Genomic DNA, 26,732 nt, shown 5'->3' with positions numbered 1-26,732 from the left:
CACACAAGCAAGGACAGAAACAGGGCAAAGGGAGTATACTTATTTATTCAGTAAGCTATGGGTCAAAGTATTTGGTGAGTACATTTCTAACTCTCCTGGCTTCAGTCTCGTACGTCTGTTCTGAAATTGTTAGGTGGTTGCGTTCAAGAAAACAACGAACATCTGTTCCGGCACTTCATGACAGCGTTTTTAAAGTCAAAAAAGCTCACTTTACAATTTAACTCTCACGCCGTTCACACCGACTGCGCGTTATAACAGCTTGCGCAGTACCAAACAGAAGCAGGAAAAGAAACAGTGTTGTTCTGGTGTTGTCATGACAGCGTTTTTAAATCTCTCCGTTTACCCCGTGCACACTACGCCGGATATTAGGCGTTTTCAGATTTATTCACTCTGGAGAGTGTTTCTGAAAATCTCCGTTTTCGGGGGATGAAAAAGCCGTTTCAGTGTGGACAGAAGGTCAAAACGAAGAGAGAAAGCTTCGTTTTCAAAATTATCCGGCATTGTGTGGACGTACCCTCAGTCTCTGGTTACTAAATTGTTCCGGCTTTCCCTCTGAGACGCGTCGTAAATTGGGGCACTGTATCGCCCCGAAACGATAGTTTGTTCAATTCCATGTAAGCTGCCTGACCTGCTGGATCCCGCCAGTATTTTGTGTGTTGCTCCCCTTTGTATCCCTTCTCGGCCCCATCAGAAGCTGAGCTTCGGGAGGCCTGGTCAGTCACGGTTAAATCAATGAAACCGGTCCCGTCAGTGACTGGAATCGGGATCAGCACCGATCGTTATTCTTCACTCAGCTCGTTTTTATCGCCGACGATTGTCCACACATCGTCGTATCTTCATACTGAAAAAAAGGTCAGAAACAGTGTGACCCGTATCCGATCTTAGATTAGCAGCCGCTCACAGGCTCTAGCACTCTTTCTCTTTAGCTGAAGCAAAATCCCGTGTTAATTCCCGGAGAATGTGTTCAGTAATGGCAGTGTCTATCCTCTCTCTCCCCCATCCCCCCCCTCTCTCTTTCTCCCCAGTGAATTTAGTGGCGATTGTGATCCTGTCCCGGGGAAAGTGCGGCCTCTCTACCTGCACCACTCGCTACCTGGTGGCCATGGCAGCGGCGGATCTACTCACCATTGTCACCGAGGTCATTTTGTCTCGAATCAATTGGTATTACTTCCCGTGGAATTTCCTGGACATCACCCCTGTGTGCAGTGTTATCAATGTACTGAAGTACACAGCCACAGACTGCTCTGTCTGGTTCACCGTCACTTTCACCTTTGATCGTTTTGTCGCCATTTGCTGCCAGAAGCTGAAAACAAAATATTGCACCGGAAAAACTGCGGCTGTGGTTCTAGTCACAAACGGCATACTGTCTTGTCTGAAAAACATTCCACGATATTTCACGTTTGAACACAGCGTGATCATTGACAATGTACCGTGGTTTTGCAGAACCAGGGACAATTATTTCACTGACCCTGGATGGATAGGATATGACTGGCTCGATACAGTTTTAACTCCGTTCCTCCCTTTCGCTGGGATCCTGCTGCTCAACGCTCTGACAGTCAGACACATTTTAGTGGCCAGTCGGGTCCGTAAGGGGCTGAAGGGTCAGAGCAAGGGGGAGAACCGCAGTGACCCGGAGATGGAGAGCAGGAGGAGGTCTGTGGTTTTACTCTTCACCCTCTCCGGCAGCTTCATTGTCCTGTGGATGGCATACGTTGTAAATGTCATATATTATCAGGTCTCAGGAAAAGGATCTGATTTCAATGATTCTGAATGGATCTTTCACTACGTCGGAGTTTTGCTGAGTATTTTCAGCTGCTGCACGAATACATTTATTTACACGGTGACTCAGTCGAAATTCAGGGAGCGGCTGATAGGCGCGGTGAAATATCCGGTCACGTCGGTGCTTCAGTTCATGAATAAAGCCGCGTCCTGAGCACAAGCCAGTGCGGGCCGCTGTGTGTCGAGCCCGGGCCCTGGTTCCTCTCATTCACCGCCTGATGGCCAAGGTGTTATTTCCGGGCGAGTTTTCCCCGCTCCCGGCAGCTCCGGGACATTAGGGTAGTCTGTGTGGTGGAGGGAGGGGGCGTGGACGTGAGGAGTAAAACGCCGTCATGGCGACTCATAAACTCAGTGTCCCGCCATATGCCAATCAATGTACTGCTCCAGAATGCCGCCCAGCATTTGGTCTGTGGATATGTCTATTTATTCCTTTTCCTGTTCAGTACCTCACATTCTGACGTCCCCAGACAACTGTAGGGCTGGTGTGATACTGGGTGGCCAATCCACTGCCAGTTCTCTTGTGTCCAACTTTCACATGAATAAAGGGCTAACGTGAAAATATAGGGCGGAATATGGATAAACACTTTTTTTTATTGGTAAAAAGCTAGGTCGCCCCATCTTAATGAGCGCCTCCGCAGCTACTAATGACTGACGTCAATAGCTGAAAGCAGATTGTAGCTGGGAGATTAGTATCCAAGGATACATATAGTATGGAAAAAACAGGCTGGAAGGCAGAGGTGCTGGTTTAGCTCTGTTTGTTAAACAAACAAAATCAAATCATTAGAAAGAGGTGATATGGGGGCGGAAGGTGTTGAATCATTGTGGATAGAGCTGAGAAACTACAAGGTGAAAACACCCTGTACAGGCCATGCAACCGCAGTGAGGATGTGACCTACAAATTACAGCGGGAGACAGTGAATGCTTACCGAAAGGGAAATGGTAGACTGGTCATGGGGGGATTTAAATATGCGTGTAGATGGGAAAAATCAGGTTAATCCTGGATTCCAGGTCGGGGAATTTCTAGAGTGCCTTCGAGATCGCTTTTTAAGGCAGCTGACGTTTGAACCCACTGGAGGATCTGCTCTCCTGCACTGGGTGTGGGGCAATGAAGAGAAACTGACTGGAAACCTGAAAGCAAAACAACCTTTAGGGCAAATGAGCAGAATGTTTCTGAGTTCACCCTGAGGTTTGAGAAGGAGAAGCTAAATCAGATGTGCTGGTATTACAGCAGAAACGGTAATCACAGAGGCAATTACAATCGGCCAGAATTAATCAGAAAAGAACACTAGCAGGGACTATGACAGAGCAGCAATGGCTGGAATTTCCGGAAGCAATTCGGAAGGCTCGGGATAAATGCATCACAAAAGAAGAAGACTTTTGCAGGAATGTCAATACCAGCATAAAAATCTAAGAGGGGCGACATAATTGAGTAAAATAAAATGTGGGAAGTCAGACAATATGGAAGCTTATTAAAACCAAAAGAAGTGAACTAAAAAGTCATTAAGAACGTAAAGATGGAATACTAATTTAAGCTAGACAGTGATATAAAAGAGGACACCAAAGGTTTCTTCAGCTACATGACATGTTAAAGGGAGGAGAGAGTGAATTTCCGGCCGTTGGTAAACGAGAATTAGTAATGGGGGCAAACGAAATGGTGGACTGAATCAGTATTTTAGGAGTGTGGGGAAAAATTGGCAGATGGTGCATAGTGTCGGGAAGTGTATAGAAGAAAAAATGAAAGGGTTAACTATTTTATAAATGGAAGGAAAATGTATTGTAACACGCGCTTCCTCTAGGCTTAATCAGGGGGTGACAATCCCCCTGCCCCGCCAAATTTAATAAATCTCGTCGGGGTGGATGCTGCGCGATGTGTCCCCTGTTATAAATCAGTACCCCGAAATAACAAACAGTACACAATATGCAATTAAACGATTAAGCTTTATAACTATTACCTTGACTACATGGTTAGTAGAGAATATATATATATATATATAAAATGGAAATAAGGCACCAATCTGATTGAACGGTCCTGTGCGCACGCACTTGGAGCTCACGCAGTTCAGTTGTTCTTCTTCCTCCATCGATCTCCTCCTTTGGGCCTCCGCTCGGAGACGACCCCGTTCGGCGATCTACCACATTTCTCCGTTCGCGTCTTCTCTCTTCATCTCTCTCTCTCTCCTTTTCGCAAAAGCCCGCAAAAGCAGCTGCTTCCAAATCACAAGCCAGTGCAACAAAATCCTGATTTGCTAACATGCATCAACAGTCCGGTTATCTCCGCCCATAACCAAAACATTGCTGCTACAGAGAAACCATTCCTTCAGCAGTGAACATTACAAAAAGAAACATTACATAGCAGTGAACCCTTACAGCGCGTTACACTCTGCCCCCAACCACCAAATTTAGTCATGTCCTCATGACGTTGAGATAGTTCGCCAACCCCTCCTACAAACACAAAGTCCAATCCAGATGCAAAAGGCAGTGACATAGCTCGCCACAACAGCAGAGATCACACACTGTTCCCAGGCGCTACGTAGGCCAACCTACGGTGGTCTACACATCCGTACCTCCTCACCTAACTCTTCAGACTCAGACGCTACTGGTGACACTTCGTGTCTGCTTGCCGAGTCCTCCCCCACCCCCACCCCCACAACTCGGAGCCCTCTGTCCCGCGTCCAGGCCCCGCTTCCTTTCCTTCAATGTCCTGCTGTAACCCAGGCTGCCCACAACTCACCCACCCCCTCCACCTCACCTGACTCAGGGGGGAAGGGCCCGGGGCTTTCTTCCTCAATCAATGGGGAGTTAGCGAAAGGTAGCATGTATCTCACATCCAGATAATCATCCTCCGATTCAGCTTCCCTCTCATGGGCGCGGCCCGGCCCAGCCTATCCCGCTGTGGGCCCTGCAGTTGCCCTGCGTTTTTGCAGAGTCCTCTTACTAGGTGTAGGCTCCAAGTCGGGCTCTGGGTCAACCTGCACCTCTTGTCCCAGGGGCAGCAGGTGGTTCCGATGAAGAATCTTGACAGGCCCCTTCTCGTTTCACCTGGAAAATCGGTAGGTTTGGCATCTGACTCTCCACCACTTAAGGTGTGGCCGCCCAGCAGTCAGCTAACTTGTACTTTCCAGGTAGCCCCAAATTCCTTATGAGGACTCGGTCTCCCGGCAGGAGTTGGGAGAACCTCACTTTCTGATCATACCTCCTCTTATTTTCTCGATTCTGCTTGGCGGCTGCAGCCCCAGCCAATTCATAAGCGCTTTTGAACTCAGTCCTCATATCACACAAATACTTCAGATAAGGCTTCGGTGGTAAGTCACCCTCATCAGTCCCAAAAAAGGGTCAATGGGCAACCTCGCCTCGCGCTCAAACATCAGGTAACATGGCGAGTACCCAGTAGCTTCATTTCGTGTACAGTTGTAACAGTGAACCAGATCTCAATATGTTGACTCCACCTGCTCTTCTTGCTGATCTCCATGTTCCCGAGTACGTCTAGCAAGGTCCTATTAAACCCCTCAGGCTGGGGATCGCCCTGCGCGTGATAGAGCGTGGTCCTCGACTTCTCAACTCCAAGCATGCCTAGTGACTCATAGATGAGTCTGCGCTCGAAGTCCCGTCCCTGGTCACTATGTATCCGCCTGGGGAGGCCATAATGAAAGAAATACTTCTCCCACAACACTTTTGCCACCGTAGTCGCCCTCTGGTCCTAGGTAGGAAAAGCCTGAGCATATCTGGTGAGGTGGTCCGTGATGACTAAGACATTCGCCGTGTTGCTGGCATCGGGTTCTATGGACAGGAAATCTATACACACCAGGTCCAGGGGCTCTGTAAGTGTAAGTGCGACAAAGGAGCTGCCCGTGTAGGCAGTGTCTTCCGGAGTATGCAGCGAATGCACGACTTGCAGTATTCTTCAACCTCCGACTTCATTCGAGGCCAGTAAAACCGGTCGCTGAGCAATCCATAGGTCTTCTTCACCCCCAGATATTCAGAATCATCATGAAGTGACTTCAAAGCAATCCTCCGATACTTCTCAAGCAGAACCAGCTGGCAACGCCGGGTCGGACCTGTCATGACGTGACCCGGGATAAGATCTGGCTCTTCAACTCCAATCGAGGCCACTCTTTCAGTAATGGAGGCACCGAAGCTTGTTTTCTCTTCTCTGTCTGAGCCGTGTCTCCATTTTCAACCGCGGACCAAATAATGCCAGTGCCCGGGTCATCCCGCTGAGCAGCTGCCACTTCCCCAGAACTCAATTCCGGCAGCAGTCAGGTTACAGTAAACCTGGGGAATGGCGTCATCGGAAGCCGCCCATTGATCCGCTGCTCGATCCGGCCGCTCCTTTTCCTCTGCCTTCACGGTGATGGCAAACTGACACAGGGCCGTCACCCCAGGGGCAGGAACGCTCTCCCCCTCCTCGTCCCTGTCCAGTCCCTCATGTACCTGTCGGGACAAAGCATCCGCATCAATGTTCCGGCTCCCCGACCGGTACTTCAGGCTGAAATCATCCACCTCTGTCCAAAAGTTTAGATATTCTCCACCCTCCTGTCTCTCCTCCCCTCCCTTTCTTCCCCAGGGGAGGGTAACCACACAGAAGCTGATTCAAGCGGTGACTCACTTTGGCGTAGCCCGTCAGGAATCTCCGATAATAACCACAGAACCCCAGGAACGAGCGCAGGGCGCTCACAGGCTGGGGCCTTGGCCGAGTGGTCACCGCTTCTATCTTAGCCGGGTCTGTAGCTACTCCATCAGGAATCTCCGATAATAACCACAGAACCCTGGGGCCTTAGCCAGGTGGACACCGCTTCTATCTTAGCCGGGTCTGCAACTACTCCATTTGTGAGATTATGTGTCCGACTTAGATAACAGACAGGGAAAGTTTTAACCCTGCAGCTTTCAGGCAGCCGAGCACCTTCAGTAGCCTCGCTTCGTGTTCTTCCAAGGTGGATCCAAATACTGTGAGGTCATCCAAATTCATGAACACCTCAAGCAAGTTCATATACCCAACCGGCTTCTCCATGACCCGCTGGAAGTTCGTAGGGGCTCCTGATATGCCCTGGGGCATCCTTTCGAACTGGAAGAATCCCAGGGGACATATAAGTGCCGTCTTCTATTTGTCGGCCTCACTCATGGGGATCTGGTACTATCCACTTCTCAAATCCAGCACACTAAACCACTTCGCACCACTCAGAGAGGCCAGCGCGTCTTCGAGCCTCGGGACCGTATACTGGTCAGGGACGGTGCGCCTGTGCAGAGTCCTATAGTCCACACACATGCGTACCTTCCCGTTCTTCTTCCAGGCCACGACTATTGGGGACGCACAGGGGCTTTGGGACTCAGTGATGATCCCAGCTTCCTTCAACTTACACAAATGCTGCCGCACGTCTTCCATGTCTACTAATCGCCGCGATCTCTCTCTAAACAGGGTGTCCTCGGTCACCCGGATAGTGTGACGCGTGCTCTTGGAACAACCCACATCAAACTCGACAATGGAAAATACGCCTTCCAATTTCAACATCTTCTCTACCAGCCTCCATTTCCAACCCGGCGGCACCGGGGAGTCCCCGAAGTTGAATGACTCAGCGGTCAACTTCCCCCGCTTTTCCAATAGTTTCTCCCCGGCGCGCCTCACGGGGGCGCTAAACATTACCGTCACCGGGAACAAATGCGCCAGGGGCATCCCCCGCTTGAAGGTGACCTCCCTCTTCGTAGTGTTCCTGACGATCACTGCCATCCTGCTCAGCTGTATAACCGAGGGCTTCTACAATTCGGGCCTCACCAGCACCCCAGCCAGAAATCCCGACTCCCCCTCGTGGTTCTCCAGAGCGTCCACTAAGAGTGGTTCTCCCTCAGGCACTCCGGGAAATATGGTGGGTCTCCATCACTCCCGCTACTTCCCCGGTGCGTTCCACCATTGGCTTCGACTGGGTGAACCACACGGTTCCTCGTTTAAATTTGGTACCCAGCCCAATGCTGCCACGCACTTCCTCAAAATCACCTTGAAACACTGGGAGCACGGACAGGGTCCCCAAAAATCTCTCACCCGCCTTCTCCTTACAGGCCCCCATGAGCCTCCTCACCAGAGGGATGTTGGTCCCCACCAGAATTGAAACGCAGCTCTTCTCAAGAGGGAAAGCAGCACCACTGTATCAAGACACTCAGACACTCCCGCATCGGCCTCCAAGAACTCCAGTTTGACTGACAAATAACCGTTGTATGGATAATCACCAGCACTGAGACCCCAAATCGCCAGTGCACTGAATGGTGTCAAGGGTAAATGCTTCAGATACCGGTTGTAAAACGAATGGTACAGTAACGTGACCTGCGATCCCGTGTCGAATATGGCTTTAGCGTAAATACTCTCTATCCGTAGCGACACACTGGAGTGTGGTACCACTAAGCCTTCAGGAATAGGGTCTTTTACTTTTGGGAGTACCTTGGTACATTGCTGGGAACGTGTTCCCCCAGAGACACCAGGCCGTTCCCTCACTGGGTCTCCTCTAGGTTTCCCCAACGACTCTCCTTGCTCAGGTACCCGGGAGCTCACTCTCCTTCTGGTGTGAGACCTGCTGCCAGCAGCCCTCCGCATTGTTCATCCCCTTGGGGAATCTGCAGCCCCCCCCCCACATCAGCCCCAACATATGGCGGGGGTGGGGGTGTCACACCCGCTGATAACAACCGACGTATCTCCGTTCTCAACTCTGCCACAATCTTTTCTACCGCTCCCCGGGGTAGGCTATCTGTGGTCACTTCACCGCAGGAGACACTACCGAGGACTGTACCCTGCTGACTGAATCCTCCCGTGCTTCCGCCGCGTTCTCCTCTTCCCGTACCTCTCTGATCAGCTCAACAAAAGATGGAGGGGACGCGTCTTACGAGACTGTCAGAGACTCCACACAATCAGATCATGGGACACTGCGCCCCTGGCTATCTGGTCCATTCTTAACCAATCCACCTCAGCCGCCTGAATGACCCCTCTGTGCCGCAACCAATTTAGCTGCCTCTCTAGCCGTAAAATAAAAGCAGAAACCTTCTCCCCCTGCTCCTGACGCATGCTTTGAAACCCCACCAGGACCTCCACTGGGCTTCCAGTCGGATCAAAATCATTGTCCAGTGCTTGTTGATAACTGACAGCTGTCGCTACGGGATAATGTAACCTGACAGCTCTCTCGTCAGCGGCCCGCCCATTCAAACTTTCAACCAATCGCTGTCGCTTTTCATCATCCGAGCATTGCCACTCATCGAACAACTGAGAGGTCCGTTCCGCCCACGTCTCATACTCCTCCCCTTTAGGTGTGGGTGTTATTCCAGAGAATAGGTGGAGCCCGCCAAAACTGGGACTTGGAATCTGAATTTTCCATTTATTCGCCAGAGAAGTAAGGGTGGATACAACCTCAGAATTCTCATTCTTCACCAGGGGACGTGGACTAATTAGACCTTCCAACTCCGACCACTCTTTCCCCTCACTCCTCAGAAATGACAGAACCCTGTCTTTGAAATCTCCGCCGCCGGCTACCTCAGCGCTGGTCTGCATGAGAACAAGAGCTGCATCCGCCATTTTATCAAGTCTCCGCTCACAATCACAACTTCAACAGAACTTAACAGTGGAATTAACAATTCATCCGGAGTACCAGTATCTGCCCCACTGGTTCATTTCTCAGGGTAATTACACAGCATCCAACAGAATCAATCCCGAACGTAGCCCCCACAATTGTAATTCTCGCTTTGCCTAGCGGCTTAATCTAGGGGGTGATAACCCCCTTCCCGGCCAAACTGAAGAAATCTCGTTTGGGTGGATGCTGCCCGATGTGTCCCCTGTTACAAATTAGTGCCCAGAAATAAGAAACAGAACACACTTTGCGATTAAATGATTAAGCTTTGTACCTCTTACTTTGACTGTATGGTTCGTAGAGAAACAAAATTGAAAAAAAGGGCCCAATCTTATTAAACAGTCTGTGCGCAAAAGTGGAGCTCACTGATAGGCCGATCGGTCCCCATCGGCCTCCTCCAATCGTCACTGCCCTTCGGACCCTCGCTCTGAGTCCACCCTGTCCGGCAGTCTAGCAAATCTCTCCATTCGTGTCTTCTCTCTCCATCTCTCTCTCTGACAAAATCAACCGCTCCCAGATTCAGAGCAACAAAATCCTGATTGGCTGACATGCATCCCACAGTCCTTTATCGCCAGCCATAACACGAACATTGCTGCTGCAGAGAAACTGTTACTTCAGCAGTGAACATTACAAAGAAGCCATTACATTAACAGTGAAACCTTACAGCGCGTTACACATAACAGAAGCATCTGGCTTCCCTTGGGCTGTATTCCCTGGAGTTCAGGAGAATGGGGGCTGGGGTCGTGAGGGGAATCGTTTAAACATTCTGAATTTTAAAAGCTCTGAACAGATTAGATATGCAAAAGTTATTCCCCATGGTAGGTGAATCTAGGACAAGAGAGCACAACTTCAGGATCGAAGGACATCCATTTGGAACAGAGATGAGGAGAACAGAGGGTGGTAAATTTGTGGAATTTGTTGCCACATGCAATTGTGGAGGCCAAGTCATTGGGTGCACTTAAGACAGAGAGAGATGGGTACCTGATTAGCCAGGGCATCAAAGGGTATGGGGAGAAGGCAGGGGAGCGGGGATGACTGGAGAATTGGATCAGCCCATGACTGAATGGCGGAGCAGCCTCGAAAGGCCGAATAGCCGACTTCTGCTCCTATATCTTATAGTCTTAACTGAGTTGACTGAGTGAATCCATTCCCACATTCAGAACAGGAGAGTGGCATCCCCCAGTGTGAATTCGCTGATGTATTTTAAAGTCAGACAACCGAGTGAATTCCTTCCCACAATCTGAGCAGGTGAACGGTTTCTCCCCAGTGTGAATTCAGTAGTGGCTCACAAGTTTGGATGACTGACTGAATCCCTTCCCACATTCAGAGCAGCTGAAAGATTTCTCCCCAGTGTGAACTCGCTGATGTTCCTTCAGTTGAGCTGAATGGGTGAATCTCTTCCCACATTCTGAGCAGATGAATGGTTTCTCCCCAATGTGGTCCAACTGGTGTGTCAGTAGTCGAGAACGCCGAGTGAATCCTTTCCCACAGTCTGAGCAGGTGAACGGTCTCTCCGCAGTGTGAACAACCTGATGATCTTTCAGCTGAGCTGCATCAGTGAATCCCTTCCCACATTCTGAGCAGAGGAATGGTTTCACTCCAGAGTGGATTTGCTAGTGTCTCAAGAGCTGAGATGACCGAGCAAATACCTTTCCACATTCAGAGCAAGTGAACGGCTTCTCCCCAGTGTGAACTCGCTGATGCTCCTTCAGTACAGAGGACCGAGCAAATACCTTTCCACATTTAGAGCAGGTGAATGACCTCTCCCCAGTGTGAACTCGCTGGTGAGTCTGTAGGTCAGATTTCTGAAGGAATCCCTTCCCACAATCTGAGCAGGTGAATGGTCTCTCCCCAGTGTGAACTATCTGATGTTGTAGCAGGTGATTTGACTGAATGAATCCTTTCCCACAGTCTGAGCAGGTGAACGGCTTCTCTCCAGTGTGAACTCGCTGGTGAGTCTGTAGGTTGGACGATTGAGTGAATCCCTTCCCACAGTCTGAGCAGGTGAATGGCTTCTCCCTGGTGTGAACTCGCTGGTGTCTCTGTAGTTTGGAGGAGTGAGTGAAGCTTTTCCCACAGTCTGAGCAGGTGAACGGCATCTTTTCAATGTGAACTCGCTGGTGTTCATTCAGTTGAGATGATTGAGTGAACCTTTCCCACATTCAGCGCAGGTGAATGGCTTCTCCCCGGTGTGAACTCACTGGTGTCACTGTGGCGTGATTGAATGCCTTCCCACCATCCGAGCAGGTCAATGTCCTCTCACTGGTGAATTTTCTGATATACCTTTAGCATCAATAACAGAATGGCTTCTCACTGTCAGAACAGGTGGAGCATCTCACTATGGTGTGAACTTGCTGATGTATCTTCAGACTGGATGACTGAGTGGTTCCCCTCCCTCACACGAAGCGGATGAATGGCCTCTCCCCACTGTGAACTCACTGGCGTGTCTGCGGGTAGCCTGTGAGTGAATCTCTTCCCACACTGAGAGAAGAAGAATGATACCTCACTATGATCAATTCTCTGGTAATTCAGAAAGTCAGACGTTTGAATTCCTTGTACAATCAGTGTAGTTGAGAACTGATCTCCAGTGAACAAATGCTGGTGTGTTCTCAGCTCCCGGTTCCAGTGAATTTCACACAGTTAAAACAGAAAACTTCATTTCAGAGACAGAATACATTACCAGCTGGGATGAGATACTTCTTCATCTCCAAAGACCGACAACACATGTATTGGTGTTGCAAAGAAAATATCCAGACAGAGACAGAAAAACTGATGTTTTGTTGTGCTTAAGATTCCCGTACACAAGTGCTCTGCAATTTCAAACCTGTGAAAATATTTACAAAAGACATCAATGGTTAAAGGACAATATTTCAGGAGAGATTTTAGTCTGTGGTGAGAACATAAGAAATAGGAGCAGGAGTCGGCCATCTGGCCCTTTGAGCCTGATCTGCCATTGAATAAGACCATGGCTGATCTGGCCATGGACTCATCTCCACCTACCTGCCTTTTCCCAATAACCCTTAATTCCCCAACTATGCAAAGATCTATCCAATCTTGTCTTAAATATATTTACTGAGGTAGCCTCCCCCTCCTTCATTGGGCAGAGAAATCTGCAGATTCACCACCCTCTGGGAAAAGCAGTTCCTCCTCATCTCCATCCCAATTTCCCCCAAATCTTGAGGCAATGTCCTCTAGTTCTAGTCTCATCTACCAGTGGGAACAATTTTCCTGCCTCTGTCTTATCTATTCCTTCCATAATTTTACATGTTTCTATATGATCTCCTCTGAATGTGAGCTCTGGCGTCACAATTTTACCAATTTCAACACAAGCTGGGGGTTGTCAACTTGAGATACACCTCAGGATACAGTGGTAAGTGAGGGAGAAAATTGCTGAGCCTCTGGTGATGATCTTTGCACATCAATAGGGAGAGGAAAAGTACCAGAGGATTAGAAGACATTCTTCCCTTTTCAAAAAAGAGAGTAGAGTAGAGATACAGACCAGTCGCTCTTACTTCAGTGGAGGGCAAGTTGTTGGAGAAGCTCCTGAGAGGCAGGATTTATGAGCATTTGAAGAAGCATAATCTGACGTGGGATAGTCAGCATGGCTCTGTGTAGGGCAGATCATGCCTTACGAACCTGATTGAATTCTTTGAGGATGTAACAAAATACACTGATGAAGGTAGAGCATTGGATGCAGTGTACATGGCTTTGAGTAAGACTTTTGATAAGATTCCTCATCGGAGGCTCATTCACAAAGTAATGAGGCAAGGATCCAAGTAGACCTTGCTTTGTGGCTCCAGAATTGGCTTACCCACAGAAGCCAAAAGGTGGTTGTAGATGATTTGTATACTGCATGGAGGACGGTGACCAGTGGTGTTCCACAGGGATGTGTTCTGAGACTCCTTCTCTTTGTGATGTTTATAATTGAACAATTGACCAATTGAATAATTACTTTGGTTCTGTCTTCACTAAGGAGGACATAAATAATCTTCCAGAAATAGTAGGGGACAGAGGGTCCAGTGAGATGGAGGAACTGAGCGAAATACATGTTAGTAGGGAAGTGGTGTTAGGTAAATTGAAGGGATTGAAGGCAGATAAATCCCCAGGGCCAGATGGTCTGCATCCCAGGGTGCTTAAAGAAGTAGCCCAAAAAATAGTGGATGCATTAGTGATAATTTTTCAAAACTCGTTAGATTCTGGACTAGTTCCTGAGGATTGGAGGGTGGCTAATGTAACACCACTTTTTAAAAAAGGAGGGAGAGAGAAACCGGGGAATTATAAACCGGTTAGCCTAACGTCGGTGGTGGGGAAACTGCTGGAGTCAGTTATCAAGGATGTGATAACAGCACATTTGGAAAGCGGTGAAATGATCGGACAAAGTCAGCATGGATTTGTGAAAGGAAAACCATGTCTGACGAATCTCATAGAATTTTTTGAGGATGTAACTAGTAGAGTGGATAGGGGAGAACCAGTGGATGTGGTATATTTGGATTTTCAGAAGGCTTTTGACAAGGTTCCACACAGGAGATTAGTGTGCAAACTTAAAGCACACGGTATTGCGAGTAAGGTATTGGTGTGGGTGGAGAGTTGGCTAGCAGACAGGAAGCAAAGAGTGGGAATAAACGGGACCTTTTCAGAATGGCAGGCGGTGACTAGTGAGGTACCGCAAGGCTCAGTGCTGGGACCTCAGTTGTTTACAATATATATTAATGACTTGGATGAGGGAATTAAATGGAGCATCTCCAAGTTTGCGGATGACACGAAGCTGGGTGGCAGTGTTAGCTGTGAGGAGGATGCTAAGAGGATGCAGGGTGACTTGGATAGGTTGGGTGAGTGGGCAAATTCATGGCAGATGCAATTTAATGTGGATAAATGTGAAGTTATCCACTTTGGTGGCAAAAATAGGAAAACAGATTATTATCTGAATGGTGGCCGATTAGGAAAAGGGGAGGTGCAACGAGACCTGGGTGTCATTATACACCAGTCATTGAAAGTGGGGATGCAGGTACAGCAGGCGGTGAAAAAGGCGAATGGTATGCTGGCATTTATAGCGAGAGGATTCGAGTACAGGAGCAGGGAGGTACTACTGCAGTTGTACAAGGCCTTGGTGAGACCACACCTGGAGTATTGTGTGCAGTTTTGGTCCCCTAATCTGAAGAAAGACATCCTTGCCATAGAGGGAGTACAAAGAAGGTTCACCAGATTGATTCCTGGGATGGCAGGACTTTCATATGAAGAAAGACTGGATGAACTGGGCTTGTACTCGTTGGAATTTAGAAGATTGAGGGAGGATCTGATTGAAACGTATAAGATCCTAAAAGGATTGGACAGGCTAGATGCAGGAAGATTGTTCCCGATGTTGGGGAAGTCCAGAATGAGGGGCCACAGTTTGAGGATAGAGGGGAAGCCTTTTAGGACCGAGATTAGGGAAAACTTCTTCACACAGAGAGTGGTGAATCTGTGGAATTCTCTGCCACAGGAAACAGTTGAGGCCAGTTCATTGGCTATATTTAAGAGGGAGTTAGATATGGCCCTTGTGGCTACGGGGGTCAGGGGGTATGGAGGGAAGGCTGGGGCGGGATTCTGAGTTGGATTATCAGCCAAGATCATAAAAATGGCGGTGCAGGCTCAAAGGGCCGAATGGCCTACTCCTGCACCTATTTTCTATGTTTCTATGTTTCTATGTAACATTGCATTCGCCTTCTTCACTACTGATTCAACCTGGAGGTTAAATTTAAGGGAATCCTGTACGAGGACCCCCAAGTCCCATTGCATCTCAGAACTTTGAATTCTTTCCCCATTTAAATAATAGTCTGCCCGTTTATTTTTTTCTGCCAAAGTGCATAACCATACACTTTCCAACATTGTACTTCATTTGCCACTTCTCTGCCCATTCTTCGAATCTATCCAAGTCTCTCTGCAGACTCTCTGTTTCCTCAGCACTACCGGCCCCTCCACCTATCTTCGTATCGTCAGCAAACTTAGCCACAAAGTCATCTTTTCCATAATCCAAATCGTTGATGTACAATGTAAAAAGAAGCGGCCCCAACACTGATCCCTGTGGAAACAGTCCAAACATTCCACTAGTTAATTATTTAATCGCAATCTGTCACCACGGGGATTGCACCTGCCTGACGTAATTGGCTTGTAAATAATTTTAAAACAGTTATTGTTAAATCTGTTGAAATGTGTCCCTGTGGAGTCTCTAAATGGTATTAAAACCCCAGGCATGTGCTGCCTTAACATTTCATTCCGAGAGATCGCCTGTAGCACAGGGAGACAAATCACTGGACAGAGAAAATGTCTGCCATGTCGGATCGGTACAAGAGTGTGGAGAAAATATTGTACGTGTTGATTGCCGTTATTGGAGTTCCTGGTGAGTGAGCGGAGTAATTCATGTTTGGTATTTCTGTGTATTAACCATGTGAATCTGTTTATGATCATTTGATAAGTTTCTAACGTGATGATCATTGTACAAATATCCGTCAGAGATATTGATCCTGTCAGTTCAACACTCTGACATTTCATATTTAATGACAAGCGGAACTAAACTCCAATCTCTCATCTAACTCACGGGATCGACTCGAACGTTGTTCTTGCCTTCAATGACATCTTGTCCGGAGTTGACCCGGTGTGGGGACAGGCAGCTCTCCCGTAAGCTGTGACTGGGAGGGGTTTACATTGAAAAGTTCACTGTTTCTGAGTTATTGATCAGAGAGAACCCCTGGTCCTGTATTTCATGTCTCACTGTGGAGTCTGTCACAGTCGGATCTCACTGCATGTCGGTCAATAATTGGGTCTGGTCACCTGATCCAGTGTCCACGGATCTGCTGACGAGAGTTATCGAATTGAACTGCGCTGTAGAATTTATTCATTAGGAGCCACTCAGCCTCAGGTTGCCAAGTTACTCCTGCTTTCCCTCAGAGACGCGTCGTAAATCCGTGCACTGCTTCGTCCTCAATAAGGATCTCGGCCCGATGCAGCCTGACCAGCTGAGTCCCTCCAGTATTTTATCTGTGTTGCTCTCGTCTCTGTCCATTCTTGGCCGCATCAGATACTGAGTTTCCAGAGGCCTGGCCAATCACGGGTAAATAGGTGAAACCGGCCCCATTAGCGACTGGAATCGGGATAATCGTTGTTGTTCATACAGCTCGTTTTTATCGGCGACGATTGGCCACACTGTGGAAAGCAGGTCAGAGACAGTGTGACCCGTGTCTGATGTTACATTAGCAGCCGTTCACAGACTCCAGCACTCCTGAATCTTATCTGAAACCCAATCCTGTGTTCATTCCCGGAGAATGTGTTCAATAATGACCAGTGTCCGTTCTCTCTCCCCCCCCCCCCCTCTCTCCCCATCTCTCTCTCTCCAGTGAATTTAGTGGCGATTGTGATCCTGTCCCGGGGAAAGTGCGGCCTCTCTACCTGCACCACGCGCTACCTGGTGGCCATGGCAGCGGCCGATTTACTGGCCGTTGTCACCAACGTAACTTTATATCGAATAAGAACATTTTACTTCTGGTGGAGTTTTCTGGGCATCACCCCTGTGTGCAGCGTTATCGATGTACTGAAGTGCACAGCCACAGAATGTTCTGTCTGGTTCACCGTCACTTTCACCTTTGATCGATTTGTCGCCATTTGCTGCCAGAAGCTGAAAACAAAATATTGCACCGGGAAAACTGCGGCTGTGGTTCTTACAACAACCGGCGTGCTCTTCTGTCTGAAAAACGTTCCCCGATGGTTCACCCGGGAACCCTGGGTGATCATCGACAATGTACCGTGGTTCTGTTATCTCAGGAACAATGTTTTCACTGATCCCGGGTGGGTAGGATATGACTGGCTCGATACGGTTTTAACTCCGCTCCTCCCTTTCGCTGGGATCCTGCTGCTCAACGCTCTGACAGTCAGACACATTTTAGTGGCCAGTCGGGTCCGTAAGGGGCTGAAGGGTCAGAGCAAGGGGGAGAACCGCAGTGACCCGGAGATGGAGAGCAGGAGGAGGTCTGTGGTTTTACTCTTCACTCTATCGGGCAGTTTCATCCTCCTGTGGATGACACTGGTTGTAAATGTCATATATTATCAAGTCTCAGGAAGAGGACTCGATTTCAATGATTCTGAACAAATCTTTCACCACATGGGTATTTTGCTGAGGGATTTCAGCTGCTGCACGAACACATTTATTTATGCGGTGACTCAGTCGAAATTCAGGGAGCAGGTTATCAGCGCTGTGAAATATCCGATAACCTCGTTGCTTCAGTTCATTAATAAAGCTTCGTAGTGTGCATAAACCAGAGGAAACTGCAGTGTCTCTTGCTCAGTCCCCTGCTTCTCACATTCACCGCCTGATCTCCCAGGTGTTATTCCCGGGCGGATTGTCCCATCGACCGGTAGCTCCGAGACATTAGGTGAGGTGTATGTGGTGGGAGTGGCCAGGCAACTAGCTGGAGACTCATTACTTCATTAGACTCGGCAGATGTCAAAGAACAACTCCGGAATGCCGGCTACCCGTTGGACTGTGGATTTGTTCATCTCGTCCTAGTCCCGCCCCGTAGACTCACAGACCAACATTCGCACAAGGCGTCTGATGCTGATTGGCTGTTCCAATGTCAATCATTCCAGTCTCCTCCGTCCCCTGAAATGAATGGCCGACGTGAAATAGAGGCGGTATTTGGATAAACGTCCGTCGAAACTCCAACGTCAAGGCAAATTCCGGCTACCATCTGGACTGGAGTGTTTGGCAGAGAATTGGGAAATAATACCCTCACTGCTTTTTCTTTCTAACGAATGCTACCTTATCACCCAAAGCCCTATAGGTTATACTTAATTAAACACAATACCGTCAATGAAATTAAAGTCACTCCCATTAATTAAGAAAGTTTTTTAAATAAAAGCAATCAACCCCCAAAGATTACAATGAGGCCTGAATTTGATTTCTTTTTGCCTGATATGCTTCGCCCTGAAATAGTATGTTTTCAACTGTTTGGGGTATAGGGGGCTCTGGATAGAGGTAGTACTTTTGATGTCTGGCATGCTGCACCCTATCCGACAGGGTGGGCGGGCATCACTGGTCCTCACCCATCTCCTAATTCTCTCACATGTTGGCTCCAAGCGCCATACCCCGGTAAACCGCTTCAGCTGGCGGACTAGACCACCTGAGGGGATGGTGTTAACACGGCACCACTGGGTGAATGAATTCTATGATGAAGTCACCGGCCGGAACGGAATCGTCCTTAGATGAACTACAACGGCCACAAATTCACGACCAAGTCGAGCCACCTAGTTCTAGGAAATCGGCTGTGGTTAAACCTGGACAGGGATGCCCAAGATTCGCCGCATGATGAGCACACCAAAAATCTGGTGCAAAGCTTGTCACGAGGGCGCCTCGACGACTCCCCCAGGAGTTAAGGGCGGAAGAAGAAGAAGGAGCAGAAGAAGAAGAAGAAGAAGAAGAAGAAGAAGAAGAAGAAGAAGAAGAAGAAGAAGAAGAAGAAGAAGAAGAAGAAGAAGCAGAAGAAGAAGAAGAAGAACCATAGAACCATAAACCATAGAAACTACAGCACAGAAACAGGGCCCTTCTTGGCTGTGCCGAACCATTTTCTGCCTAGTCCCAATGACCTGCACACGGTCCATATCCCTCCATACACCTCCCATCCATGTATCTGTCCAATTTATTCTTAAATGTTAAAAAAGAACCCGCATTTACCACCTCATCTGGCAGCTCATTCCATACTCCCACCACTCTCTGTGTGAAGAAGCCCCCCCCTAATGTTCCCTTTAAACTTTTCCCCCCTCACCCTTAACCCATGTCCTCTGTTTTTTTTTTCTCCCCTTGCCTCAGTGGAAAAAGCCTGCTTGCATTCACTCTATCTATACCCATCATAATTTTATATACCTCTATAAAATCTCCCCTCATTCTTCTACGCTCCAGGAAATAAAGTCCTAACCTATTCAACCTTTCTCTGTAACTGATTTTCTCAAGTCCCGGCAACATCCTTGTAAACCTTCTCTGCACTCCTTCAACCTTATTTATATCCTTCCTGTAATTTGGTGACCAAAACTGAACACAATACTCCAGATTCGGCCTCACCAATGCCTTATACAACCTCATACAACCTATGGTTCTATGGTTCTATGGTTCTCTGTTCTGTGTTCCATGTACACATCCAGGAGTCTTTTAAAATACCCTATCGTATCTGCCTCCACCACCGTTGCCGGCAGCCCATTCCACGCACTCACTACTCTCTGCGTAAAAGTCTTACCCCTGACATCTCCTCTGCACCTACTTCCAAGCACGTTGAAACTGTGCCGTATCCCGTTAGCCATTTCAGCCCTGGGAAAAAAATGTGTCCGACTCTGCACACGATAAATGTCTCTCATCATGTTGTACACCTCTATCAGGTCACATTTCATCTTTCATCGCTCCAAGGAGAAAAGGCCGAATTCACTCAATATCCCTGTAAATCTCCTCTCCACCCTTTCTATATTTACCTTGTTCTTTCCTTAGATGAGTTAACCGGAGCTGAACACAGTACTCCAAGTGGATTCTGACCAGGATCCTATATAGCTGTAACCTTACCTCTCTTGAACTCAGTCCCAAGGTTGATGAAGGCGAATTCACCTTATGCCTTCTTAACTACATAGTCAACCTGCGCAGCAGCTTTGTGCCTCCTATGGACTCGGACCCCATGATCACTCCGATCCTCTACACTGCCACGAGACTTATCATTAATACTGTATGCTGCTATCATATTTGACCTACTAAAATGAACCATCTCACACTTATCTGGGTTGAAATCTATCTGCCACTTCTCAGCCCAGTTTCGCATCCTATCAATGTTCCGCTGTAACTTCTGACAACCCTCCACACTATCCACAACACCCCCAATCTTTGTTTCATCAGAAAATTTACTAACGCATCCCTCCAGTTCCTCAAATTATAAAAATCACGAAAAGAAGGGTTCCCCAAACAGATCCCTCATGCACATCACCGGTCACGCACCTCCATGCAGAATATGACCCGTCTACAACCACATGTTCAGCAAGCCAGTTCTGGATCCACAAAGCAAGGTCCCCTTGGATCCCATACCTCCTTACTTTCTCAATAAGCCTTGCATAGGGTACTTTATCAAATGCCTTGCTGAAATCCATATATGCTACATCTACTGCTCTACCTTCATCGATGTGTTTTTGTCACATCGTCAAAAAATTCAGTCACATCTCTAAGGCATGACCTGCCTTTGACAAAGACACGCAGACTATTCCTAATCATAATATGCCTCTCCAAATGTTAATGGATCCTGCCTGTCAGGATCACTCTCATCAATTTACCAACTACTGATGTAAGACTCACTGGTCTATAATTTCCTGGACTATCTCTACAACCAATCTTGAATAAGGGAACAACATCTGAAACCCTCCAATCCTCTGGAACTTCTCCCCTCCCTATTGATGATGCAGAGATCATTGCCAGAGGTTCAACAATCTCCTCCCCCGCCTCCTACATTAGCCTGGGGTACATCTCGTCTGGTCCGGAGACCTCCCCAACTTGATACTTTCCAAAAGCTCCAACACATCCTCTTTCTTAATGTCTATTTGCTCAGACTTTTCAATACACTGTCACACTTGATTGCTGCTATTCTCTCATGTCTTATCTTTTGCTCTTCAAGTACTTGTAGAATTCCTTCGGGTTTTCCCTAATCCTGGTCGCCAAGGCCTTCTCGTGACACCTTTGGGTCTCCTAATTTGATTATTAAGCTCCTTCTTGCTAGCCTTATTATCTTCTAGATCTCTATCGTTACATTTTTTTCAACGTTTCGGAAGATTTTCTTTTCTTCTAGACTAGATTTTCACCAGTCTATGTTCAGCACGGTTCCTGGACCCCTGAGTCCTTTCCCTATCACATTCGAACGTACCCATGCAAAACGCCACGGAAATAGCCACTGAACGTTTGCCACATTTCTTTCAGCTTTAAAATGTTCAGGTGTTATGCAAGTTCAGTCTTTACGTTTGTGTTGTGGTGCTGTATGGTCTCACCTGTTTCCGCTTTACTGGTTGAAATGGGATTAGCACCCTTACAACTGCGGACGCTGCAGTTGATGTTAACAAACTAGATTAATTTGAGGGGCCAAAGAAATGATCATGCTGTTAAAATCGTGTTCGACGACTCTTGGAATCATCACACGAAGAGTGTTTTTGTTGTTGTTGGTGGTGGTGGGGGTGGTGACTGGGATCCTATCACGCTGGGAAGATGGGATTGTTAGATTACGAAGTCTGCCCCTTTGTCACGTTTCCCGAAACTAAAAGGTTTTTTTGTTCTGCCTGTAAGTAATTGAATCTAGGTCATCACACAGTTTAATAAAGTCTCAGGATTCTGTTATGTCTGAGGATCCGTTGGTTCATCAGTATATTAAAGAAAATTGTTGTGATATGTCAACTATGAATTTAGAAGAATCAAGAAATAATTTAACAGGGTGTGTTGGTGTGGCTGCTGTTGTGCCTGAATTACAGGTAACGATAAAGAAACAACTTATCAACAATGTATCTGTATATACACAGAATTTGTTGCCTTCAATTTGGGCTTAGAGTGAGTGGAGGAAATTTGTCCTGGAAAGTTCTAATTTGTTCAGATTCTTTTCGGTTTTGAAGAGTTTTAGAACAGATAATTCTTGCAGTCGATTAGATTTACTCTTGGAAACTCATCACACGTTATTTCGTATTTAGAGTATTGGTTTATATGTTGCCTTCTTATGGGTCCCGGCACATAGAGGTGTTGGGGGGTATGAGCGGGTTGACTGTTTAATTAAAAAAGCTGTTAAAATTTGAACTGAGGAGAAAGACCATCCCGTTAGCAAATCAGAAGCTAAGAGGTTTGCAGGGTTGATAATTGGGATCTTATCAAGAATAGTGGGATAAAGGACACAAGAGGAGACAATTTTACAGAATACATAAAATTGTCGGGTTTATGGGAGAAGGGAGTAAAAAGAAGAAAGGAAGGAATCATACTGACACGACTTAATACTGGGCAACACACACAAAATGCTGGGGGAACTCAGCAGGCAAGGCAGCATCTATGGGAAAGAGTTGCAGTCGACGCTTCGGGCTGAAACACTTTCGCAGGACTGGAGAAATAACGCGGAGGTGTAAATTTGAAAGGCGGGGTGAGGGGAGAGAGAAGCACCAGGCGATAGGTGAAACTTGGAGGTGGAGGGTTGAAGTAAACAGCTCGAGTTGATTTCTGAAAATGACAATAAGGGGGGTGAACGTCAGAGGGAGGCGATCGCCGGGTAAGCGGATAACATTAGTAGGGAAAAGGCGATGGGAGATGCTGAAGAGGTGGGGCGGGAGTCGATACTGGAAGTTGGAGAAATCGATGTTCATGCCATTAGGTTGGAGGCTACGCAAACGGAATATAACGTGCTACTTCTCCAACCAATGTGTCCCCTTATCCTGACAGTGGAGGAGGTCATGGATGGTCACATTGGAACGGGAAAGGGAAACAGAATTGAAGCAGGTGGCCGATGGAATATTCCGTCTGTTCTGGCGGACGGAGCGTAGATTCTCGGCGAAGTGGTCTCCCAATCTACGTTGGGTTTCACCGATATACAGGAGCCACACCGGGAGCACCGAAGACAGTAATGAACCCGACAGCCCAACAGGTGAACTGTCCCGTCACCGGAAGGACAGCTCGGGGCCCTGAATGGTCGTGAAGAAGGAGGTGCATGGCAGGTGTACACTTGTTTCGCTTGCAAGGGTAAGCGCCAGGAGGGAGATCAGTGGGGAGGAATGAAAGGAGACGAAAGTCGCGTAGGGAGTGATTCCTGCGGAAACAGAAACTGGTGGGGTGGCTGGAGGGAAAGATGTGATTGGTGGTGGGATCCAGTTGGAGGTGGCGGAGGTTTCGGAGAATTACGCGTTTAACGCGGATGCTGGCGGAGTGGACAAGAGGAACCCTGTCCTTGGTAGGGCGTCGGGAGGATGGGGTAAAAACAGAGGTGCGTGCAGTGGTAGAGATGCGGTTCAGGACAGCGTTGATGGTTGTGGAACAGAAGCTCACTTCTTTGAAAAGGGAGAACATCTCCGTTCTAGAATTAAAAGCCTCATCCTGAGTGCAGATACGGCGGGGCCGGAGGAACTGAGAGAAGGGAATGACGTTTTTACAGTAGCGGGGTGTGCGAAGTCCAGTTAACTGCACCAGTCCGTCGGTTTATAACAAACATCGGTGGATAAGCTGTCTCCGAAGATACAGACAGTGAGATCGAGGAAAGGAAGGGATGTGTCGGAAATGGAACAGATGCATTTGAAGGCAGTGTGGAAGTTGGAGGCAAAGTGGATGAAATAGACGGGTTCAGCACAGGTGCAGGAAGAATCGCCAATGCAGTTGTCGACGTAGCGTGGAAAGTTCAGAAAGGGCACCAGTTTTTGTTTGGAGCATACACAGTTCCACATGGCCGACAAACAGTCAGCCATAGCTGGGACACAAGCGAGTACACAAAGCTACACTTTTTTTTTTTTCGTAGCACGTTGAGGACCCGAAGGAGAAATTATTTAGAGTGAGGACAAGATCCGCTCTGCGGGAGGAGAGTGGTGGTGGAAGGGAAGTGGTTGGGTCTGATGTCTTGAAAGAACTGATAGGTTTAAGACCTTCCTGGTGGAGGATGGAGGTGCATAGGGACAGGACATCCACAGTAAAAATAAGACGATGGGGGCCAGTGAACCCGAAGTCCTTGAAAAAATCTAGAGCGTGTGAGGTGACACGGATGTCGGTGGGTTGGAACTAAAGCGGGGGAACAAAACAGAGTCGAGGTACGCAGATAGGAGTTCAGGAGACCGCTTCGCCGGGATAAGCAGTGGTCACTCATTTTAATTCCACTTTCCATTCCCATTCCAATAAGTCCATCCACGGCCTCCTCTACTTTTGGGAGAAGGGGAAAATTAGGCTGGCGGAAGAACACCTTATATTCCGTTTGGGTAGCCTCCGACCTGATAGGGTGAACATCAATTGCTCCAACATTTAGTAATGCCAGCTCGGCTCTTCCCCATTTCCCATGACCTTTTCCCTCTCCCATGTTTTCTCTTTGCCAACCCATCGCTTCCCTCTGCTGCCCCTCCCCCTGTAGTCCCGATGGCCTCATGTCTCTTTCGCCAATGAGCTTCCTAGCTCTTTGCTTCATCCCTCCCCGTCCAAGTTTCACCCATCGCACGGCGTTTCTCTCTCCCTTCCGCCCACCCTTCAAACCTACTGCGCAGCTATTTCTGTTTGTTTTATTTTTCTTTTGGCCTTTTTATGATGAAACCGTTGGACACACACTATTTCAGGGTCAGGCGAGTCCGGTAGAAATAAATCAGATGCAGGCTTCATTACAATCTTGGGGCGTTGATGGCTTTCAGTTAAGAATTTTCTCATGTTATGAGAGTGTCCTTTGGTATGAGAGTGTCTTTAATTTAATTCACAGGACTGTTTTTATATTTGAGGTAATTTATCTTTCATTAGTAAAACAAGCAGCAGTGAAGATTTTATTTCCCAATTCTGTACACCACACTCCAGTCCAGTTAGTAGAGGGAATGCGCCATTAATTAAAGGGACAACCGCCATTTGTACGAAGCCCGCCTATTTCTTCGCATTTGACAACCATTCAAGAGGAAGGCGGAGACTGGTATGATCGACAGTGGATTGGCCAACCAGCATCAGGCTAGAGCACAGCCATCTTGTGGAACCCTGGTGCTGTGAGGTCGGTGGGCGGTACTGGGAATAGACAGACACATCCAGAGAGGAATGTGTGGGCGACATCCAGACTATTTATTTGATTGACATCTGAGGTGGGGGTTCCAATGAGGTACTGAATGTCCAGGATGGTGCTTTGCCCCACCGCCACACAAACGATTCTAACGTCCCGGATGTGCCGGTCGACGGGTCAATCCGCCCTGGACTAACACCTGGGAGATCAGGAGGTGAACGTGAGGAGGTGAAGCCCGGATTGGAGACACTGCGGCCGTCTCTGGCTTGCGCTCAGGAAGCGACTTGACCAATGAACTGAAGCACCGAGGTGACCGGATATTTCACCGCGCTGATCGCCTGCTCCCTGAATTTCGACTGGGTCACCGCGTAAATAAATGTGTTTGTGCAGCAGCTGAAAATCCTGAGCAAATACCCGACGTAGTGAAAGATCCATTCAGAATCACTGAAATTAACTCCTGTTCCTGAGACCTGATAATATATGACATTTACAACGTTTGTCATCCACAGGAGGATGAAGTTGCCGGAGAGGGTGAAGAGTAAAACCACAGACCTCCTCCTGCTCTCCATCTCCGGGTCACTGCGATTCTCCCCCTTGCTCTGACCCTTCAGCCCCTTACGGACTCGACTGGCCACTAAAATGTGCCTAACTGTCAGAGCGTTGAGCAGCAGGATCCCAGGGAAAGGCAGGAACGGAGTTAAAACCGTATCGAACCAGTCATATACTATCCACCTGGGGCCAGAGAAATAATTGTCAACGGTCATGCAGAGCCACGGTACATTGTCGATGATCTCCGAGGGTTCCCGTGTGAAGTATCGGGGAACGTTTATCAGACAGAACAGCACGCCGGTTGTTGTCAGAACCACAGCCGCAGTTTTCCCTGCGCAATATTTTGTTTTCAGCTTCTGGCAGCAAATGGCGACAAACCGATCAAAGGTGAAAGTGACGGTGAACCAGACGGAACAGTCTGTGGCTGTGTGCATCAGTACATCGATAACACTGCAGACAGGTGTGATGGTCAGAAAACTCCTCGGGAAGTAATACCAAATGATTCGATACAAAATGACCTGGGTGACAACGGTCAGTAGATCAGCCGCTGCCACGGCCACCAGGTAGCTAGAGAGGGGGTGGGGTGGGGGAGGGGGAGTGGAGAAGAGAGACGAGAGACACTGAGCATTACATCTTCGGGAATTAACGCGCGATTGAGTTTCAGATAAGGATGAGGTGTCAGTGTCCGCGAACTGCTGCAAATCTAACATCAGACAGGGATCACACTATCTCTGACCTGTCTTTTTCAGCATGGAGATGTCATATCTGGGCAAGGTGTGATTAAAAGCAAGAACAACTTTCGAGTTTATCCCGTGAGTTGGAGGAGAGACAGAGTTTTAGTTCCGCTCGTCAGTAAATATGAAAAATCTGAATATTCAACTGACACGATTGACATCTCTGAAGGATGCATGTGCAATGATCAGCAGGTTGGAAGCTTGTCAGATGTTTATAAACAGGTTCACACCGGTTAACACACAGAAATACCAAACATGAATTGCTCTGCTCACTCACCAGGAACTCCAATGACGGCAATGAACACGTACAATATTTTCTCCACACTCCTGTACCTATCCCA

At 47.9% G+C, this 26,732-nt stretch overlaps 2 protein-coding genes and 1 pseudogene across 2 annotated transcripts in view; all 3 read left to right on the top strand.

The window, feature by feature from the left end:
• LOC140185028 (uncharacterized) overlaps positions 1 to 26,732 on the top strand; it is a 346,977-nt gene that overhangs the window by 181,643 nt on the left and 138,602 nt on the right. The gene's annotated exons all lie outside the window — the stretch shown is intronic.
• On the top strand, positions 1,103 to 1,933 carry LOC140185348 (probable G-protein coupled receptor 139). The gene has a single exon (XM_072238730.1). The coding sequence runs from the start codon at positions 1,103 to 1,105 to the stop codon at positions 1,931 to 1,933; it is 831 nt and encodes a 276-aa protein (XP_072094831.1).
• LOC140185481 (probable G-protein coupled receptor 139) lies at positions 5,116 to 17,652 on the top strand (annotated as a pseudogene).

This window comes from Mobula birostris, chromosome 20 (assembly GCF_030028105.1).
Source record: "Mobula birostris isolate sMobBir1 chromosome 20, sMobBir1.hap1, whole genome shotgun sequence".
Classification (NCBI taxonomy): Eukaryota; Metazoa; Chordata; class Chondrichthyes; order Myliobatiformes; family Myliobatidae; genus Mobula; species Mobula birostris.
Note: the sequence above shows the minus strand (reverse complement) of the source record. Positions and strands in the feature narration are given on the sequence as shown.

Coding starts and splice junctions, on each gene's coding strand:
- LOC140185348 (XM_072238730.1), top strand. CDS start 1,103: ATGGCAGCGGCGGATCTACTCACCATTGTCACCGAGGTCATTTTGTCT.